The 7,112-nt window shown below is 46.7% G+C and overlaps 1 protein-coding gene across 1 annotated transcript in view; it reads right to left on the bottom strand.

The window, feature by feature from the left end:
* Nucleotides 1–4,952: 4,952 nt before the first annotated feature.
* The window catches only part of LOC134073170 (glutamate receptor ionotropic, kainate 5), a 42,563-nt gene continuing 40,403 nt past the window's right edge, over nucleotides 4,953–7,112 (bottom strand). Inside the window, exons 17-19 of the mRNA XM_062530154.1 lie at nucleotides 6,621–6,787; nucleotides 5,374–5,732; nucleotides 4,953–5,331 (exon numbers count right to left, since the gene is read on the bottom strand). Coding sequence (XP_062386138.1) covers nucleotides 5,010–5,331; nucleotides 5,374–5,732; nucleotides 6,621–6,787 — 848 coding nt within the window. The 3' untranslated portion in view covers nucleotides 4,953–5,009. The remainder of the gene's footprint in view (nucleotides 5,332–5,373; nucleotides 5,733–6,620; nucleotides 6,788–7,112) is intronic.

Below are 7,112 nucleotides of genomic sequence, written 5' to 3'. Positions count from 1 at the left end.
GCAAAAAGAGTGAATAATAGCCTATCCTACTATGGAGGTGCGCACTAGTTGTAATCAAACCACGCCCGCGCGCTCAGTTACACCCATACCTGATCATTTGCGGAAGTATACGACTGTCATCCTATGCAATCGTTGGATAGGCTACTGAATCTGATACAATGTTGAGGACACTGTACAACATACTAATTTAGAAGCTTCACTTCTATTAAGACATCAGCTGAAACTTTACAGCTGATACACCTGTTGCATCTAAAAGTAGGCTACTTTGGACAATATTGCTTGGCTAACCTTCTGTGAAGAAAGTAAAATGTCACAAATGAACAGTATCATGTAAACATGAGGAACATTACGAGTGCTACGTGAATAAGCACGTTTCAGTTTAATCATGGCAATTAAACAATTGAAATGTATGCGCAAAAAAACCACTGCATCAACATTTTACAACTGGTTGATTTTGTTGTAGCCTACGCTGCCGCCCAGTGGCGAACTGTTGAAGTCAATATTAAGTCACAATCACGTATCCTCACACTGAAGTCGATCAAAAAAATATACGCTTTTGAGTAAGAGCAATATAGGCCTAGAGCAATATGAACGGGTCATATTTAAATATCTCAAGGCTTTTCTAACCTGTAGAAAGCTTTCATTAAACATCCAGCCTTGGCCAAAGATCTGGAATGAAAAAAATGTCTGGTGCTCTTCCGACTGATCTATACACTTGGTCCTGTTTGCTTACACAGCAGTTTAGGCCATATATTAAACAAAGGCAAAGCCACCCTATTTTGCTACATCATAGGTATACGATATTACACCGCCAACCTTAGTAGTATGGACAGACAACATAATGTTAAAATCTCTTTCAGTCCCTCCCTGTGTCTATCCTGTTTTATGAACAGTTCATACAAACATGGGAAACCTATATGATTGCATATTTGCTTGCTGACCATAAGGATGCCTTTCTGTCTATGGAAAGCCTAAGGCTAAAATGGCGCCTTTCGCATCACTTCACTTATGCCTATCCTTGAACTGAGGCCTGTTCTACATTTAAATCCAAATAACGTAGCCTTATCTAGAACTCAGTTTTCATATAAAGCTAACTTTGTCTGACCACTGTGACTAATGCAAATAACAGCTCAGTGTTCAATAATAATAAAAATGTCACATCCGTACTAAGTATTAAACTCACAGAAGGACCACAATGATGTGGAGAGACTGGAGACATTGGAGACAGTTCACCGCACAGAAATCAGTCTGGAGTTCAACAGGGCATTAACAACAGCTCCCTGGCAACAAGGAGCACCCACGTGGAAGGTTTCTGATTCTTGTACACTATGGTCAATATTTCTCTGTTGACATCCATCCTCATGATTGGACGTTGGAAACTGACACCAGCTTATGTGTTCATGCTTGAGGGTGCGCGTGCCAAAACAAACAAACAAAGCCACCTGACCCGAATACACCTTTAAACTTCTCTTCAATCTCATTTGGGTTCCGTTTCTCTTCTTCGCATTCTCCTTGCATTGTCATTGCGTGCCACCGTGCCTGAGGTTGTCCTCAGTCGTTTGTTGCTTTAATTTCACCCCCCCCTTCCCCCTTTCAGACCAACATCAGAAGGGTCTCGAATGTGGCTACTGAAATTTCATTGACGCGCCAAGGCATCGCGCTGTCTCCCCTCCCTCTTGCGCCTCGACCAGTTGATCTTTTCATCAGGAGAGGATAATATCTGTGAAATTACACTGGCCTTTATTTCTTCCATTCTGCCCCCACGGGGTGCCCCGTCTCAGATAGAATTAGGTTTCCTCACAGAGGAGAGAACAGGACCGAGTGCTCCCTTAGCTTTAATCGAAGACGGGCAAGCATGTCCTCGACCCACGTCTCGGTCTCGTCGTTGTGGAGAAACGGTGTGCGCTTTTCTGATGATGCTTGAGAGAATAGACTTAAAAAAAACACCCATCGATTTCAACTCATATACACTGTTGTTCTAAGCTTACGTTTCCCTGTTAGAACAATAGTAACGTCAAATGTGCAAGTTGTGGGCACTGCAGTACCAAACTACTTGATCGCATCACAAGCATTCTGTAGGTCTGTGTTCACTGTGTCCTTGCTTCTTAAGAGACATCCAAAGGTCCAAATATGTGGACCATGGCTGTGTGCTGTCACATACTTATGCTATGCGTAAGCTTATGCTATGTATGTAATCAGACATAAAATAATAGATAAATTATATTATTTAATAAATACATTCTACAAATAATGTCAAATATATACTGTAACCTCTAAACTAGGAAGTAAAGTACCATACGTTATCTCTACATTTGAGTTAGAAGACATATCCTGAAGGCCAGCCTTCAGCTTGATCTGAGATGTATACCAAAAATATACCATCCCTGCTGGTCTTTGCTGGTGTAGCTGGTTGGGCCACCAGGTGAACATGCTGGTGTGGCCATCAGAGGAAGCTACTGTAGTCATGCTGGTGTAACCACCCTGTCATGTGAGATACAGCTTCTGTAAAATAGTCATGACCAGCGTGCCAAGCTTGACATTGTTGGTGTAATGCTGGTGAGCTAGAATGATCATTATAAGCTGGCGTGGCCAGTGAAGTCAGCAGTGTAAGACCAGCAACTTCAGCTAAAAATTAAAGTTTGAGGTGGTACGACAAGCAAAATCACCTGAATTACCATTGTAAACTGGGTATATAGAGTTTGGTTCCAAAACGCTATCCACCATTTTAATGGATTTCCATAAATATTTTTTTTACATTTTGTTTTGCAAGTAATTACAGTGGAACTGTATTGGTTTATGTTTAGTTGATTTATATTTACTCAATCAAAACAAAACAACTGCATTTTCATTGATATTACCTGAAATACACAATTAAATAACATGACTTTTTAATGTTTTTAAAAATGGATATATAGCGTTTTGGAATCAAACTCTTCGTATGTTAACCAGCAAACCAACCCAAGCTGGCCAGGCTTTTTCAGCAGGGATGTTCATGTTACACATACAGTAGGCCTACTAATGTTTTCTTTTTCCCATGAACAGACAAGCACACATATAAACAATGACCCACAGCATGATTAATACAACATTTAGTTTTAATAGCTGTTTTTTTTTATTCCAAATGCATTTCTTTATCTATATATTTTTAACAGCAGAGGGTAGCAGCCCTCCTACACAACCCCACATCTCAATAGGAATAATAACAATAGAATCGTCATAATAACCATTGTTTTTCACTGTTGTAATCCATTAAGGACTGGTATAGAAATTCTTATGAAAAAATAACAAGGAAGGAAAAAGAGATAATAAAAATGTCTGATCAGACTCATTTGTGTCATTTGAATACTCTCGTATACTCTCATACAAACACACACATATTCACTGTCACTCACCGTGACGATTACTGTCGCTGATACACACACACACACACACACACACACACACACACACACACACACACACACACACACACACACACACACACACACACACATACACACACACACACACACACACACACACACTTTTTCTCGCCCTCTCAGGCACAGACACACACACACATACATGCATGCACGCACACTCACACACACACACACACACGCACACGCACACGCACACACACACACACACACACACACACACACACGCACGCACACACGCACACACACACGCACACACACACGCACACACACAATCTCATGCATAACATAAGATGAACAATAACATGAACTCCCTCTTAAACCAGGAAAGAACAAGCGTATATGCCTGGACAGGACTGTTTGTGGTCAGTGCCTGATGACAAAGTTTTTTCCCCCCCAAACCTCTTCATTGGGAGCACAAGTGCCCACCCATGTCTGTATGTTTCTAGTGAGAACGAAGAACGGTCCAATTTTCAGTCTCTTGTCTTGTTGTTCCGCACTCCCGTTGTCCACCTCTGACGGGGGGGAAAAAAACAGAACATGACAAATCTCAGACATTTGTTTCCCTGGCAACCAGCCCGAAATACGGGAACCAGCTATGGTAGAAAAAAAAATAACACCACACTGAGTGAAAGCAAACAAAGGAATATAGAAAAAGAAAAGAAGCAAATAGCTTGAAAGGAAAGAAAACTGGACCACTGATGTCTTCCTCTTATCATCATCATCTTCGTTTTGCCCTTTACTTTTAAAAGTCATTCTGAGTCATGTGAAGTTCAAGGGTGAATATAAGACTTCCGTTAAAGATGACGCGTACACCCACATCCCAACGCAACCTTCAAGCCTCACGTTCTCGGTGGTGTTTGTCACTCTGAAATTTGTACCAAATCTATCTTTCTTTTTCTCGCTCCCAGGGGCTTATGGTCTATGTTGGTCCTCCAGATTATATTCAGTGTTCAGAGGATAGATTCCAGGCCAGGTGAGCTTGACTTCCTGTCTCCGAGGAAGAAAGAGCTGCCGTATCCTCCTGATGGGAATCATGGGAAACCGACCCACATGAGCGCACAGACATGTTGCATAGAGCAGGGCCACGTAGGTCGACTGGGTCATTTATTTCTTTTTTTTTAATCTTTTTTTTTTAATCTTTTGTCAACCTGAGCCCCATAGGGCGCACCCTAGCGCTGAGCCACATGTCATGGAGGTGTCCTGTCTCACAAGGACCATGAGAGCCTCTGTCCTCTCTCTCTCTCTCTCTCTCTCTCTCTCTCTCACACACACACTCTCTTCTGCTTGCTTTGTCAACCTTTTTGTTGTCATTGTTTTTGTTTGTTTGTTTGTTTGTGTTTATCAGTAATACAGAGGGCTTGTTATAAAGGGGGCCTCTCCTCCCATCAGCTGCTTTGTCTGTCGGGTCTCTTTCCTTCAGAAATCAGAGGGGTGGGGTTGGTGGGGCGGGTCGGGTCGGGTCGGGTGGGGTCGGTTGGGGTGGGGTTTGGGTGGGGTGGCAGGAGTTCCAACGAGTCTCTCTCTGGGTGAATGCCCCCACCTTTCCTCCCCCCCCATACGTCCCATACATTCTCCTCTCTTCTCTCCTCAGTCCTGCTTGCTCAGTATGTCTGTGGAGGGGGATTTGCAGGGGGGCAGGGGCCGGGGCGGAGGTGCGGGCTTGGACTTGTGTCGGCGCGGGCTGCTGGCCGATCCGCCCCCCTCGCTGTCCGTGTTGGAGGAGGAGGGCGGCGGCGGCGCCGGCAGGCGCGGCAGGGAGCTGGTGGCCGAGGGCAGCGGCGGGATCCGGGAGCAGGACGAGGAGGCCGAGCGGAGGCTCTGGATGCGCCGGCACTCCTGGCAGATGCGCACGTGGGTGCAGCCGCGCGCCGACGCCGACGACGGAGCCACCACCATCGTCGCGCCAACGCTGCCCGGCGGCGGAGCCTGGGCCTGGGCCTGCGGCATGGACGCCGGTGGCGGCGTGCTGGACATGCCGGCGCCCAGCGGGTCCTCCAGGAGGCGCTGTGGCCCCGGGCCCATGTCCGCCGGGCCCGGGGGCCCCAGGGGACCCCCACCACCGCCGCCGCCCGCCGCTCCTCCGAGGGGGGGGCCTCCGCCGGTCAGCGGGCCCATGCCGCTGTACAGCTTGCCGTTGCTCAGCCGCATCTCGCGCACCAGCCGCAGCGGGCGCGGACCGCCCAGGGTCAGGCGCGCAGGGTGCCGCAGCACGGCCGAGCTGGACAGGGGTCGTCGCCGGCGGGAACGGGAGCTCTTCTTGCAGGAGATGGCGTTCCGGAACTCGGACATCATTTCCTGACACACAGACACCTGAGAGAGAGAGAGGGAGAGAGAGAGAGAGAAAGAGGGAGAGGATAAGAGAGTAAGATGAACAGGAGAAAGATAGGCAGTGTAGAAAAGAGACAGAATGAGAAGGGCCAAGAAAGACATGGAGAGAGAGAGAGAGGGAGGGAAAGAGAGAGAGAGAAAGAGGGAGAGAGGATAAGAGAGTAAGATGAACAGGAGAAAGATAGGCAGTGTAAAAAAGAGTCAGAATGAGAAGGGCCAAGAAAGACAGAGAGAGAGAGAGAGAGAGAGAGAGAGAGATAGATAGAGAGAGGGAGGGAAAGAGAGAGTGAGAGAGAGGGAGAGGATAAGAGAGTAAGATGAAGAGGAGAAAGATAGGCAGTGTAGAAAAGAGACAGAATGAGAAGGGCCAAGAAAGAGAGAGGGAGAGGGAGAGAGAGAAGGAAGGAGTAAGCACCATTGTTTTTTTGTGCTGGTTTGATTCACTCTGCCACTTCATCAATCAATGCTTTTAATCAATGAGGAGTGGAGGGGATTACAAACTGGTGCAAGGCCCTCTCCAATGAACTGACCGCAGTACAACATGGTTAAGTCTCCACAACAGCTAATTAGAACAGTTGGGAATGCACCAACATCTCCTCCTCCACTACTACACAGATCAGGGTGCTTATGTCGGAGCAGTAATAGATGCACTGGCTTGTCTGAAATGGGGTGCGGAGCAGTCTGTTGATCAGATGCTTAGAATTGACTGAGGAAAGGGCGAAAGCAACAAACACCTGGTGTACGCACTCACACAGACACACACAAACACACACACGCAAACACACACACGCACACACATACATACACATACACATCCACACACACTTACACACACATACAGAGGGGTGGCGGGTTGCCGCGGTGACCTACTGGGGGGTGTCTGTGATGTCGGCCGTGGCAGGGGTGAGGGCGTACCTCGTCTGTCTCGGCAGAGCGCCGCGTGGACCACACAAACTCCATGATGGCCACGAACACGGCGATGATCAGGCCGCAGATCAGCACCACGAAGATCCCGCCGATGTTCTCCATGCCCAGGCCTGCGCACGCGCACACACACACACACACACACACACACACACACACACACACACACACACACACACATATGTACAGATTATTGAATGATATGTAGAGATTATTTCACAGCTATAGACATACACACACACACACACACACACACATTGAAATGCATACATAAACACAAACATACAGTACACACACACACATACTGTATGTACAGAGATAATTTCACAGTTACAGATGTACTCACACATACACCCACATAGAGACTGAAATGCACACACAAACACAAACACCTTCAACAACAACAACAACAAACGCACACAAACAAATCCACAAACT

This window comes from Sardina pilchardus, chromosome 24 (assembly GCF_963854185.1).
Source record: "Sardina pilchardus chromosome 24, fSarPil1.1, whole genome shotgun sequence".
Taxonomy (NCBI): domain Eukaryota; kingdom Metazoa; phylum Chordata; class Actinopteri; order Clupeiformes; family Clupeidae; genus Sardina; species Sardina pilchardus.
This window is presented reverse-complemented; position numbering and strand designations above follow the sequence as displayed.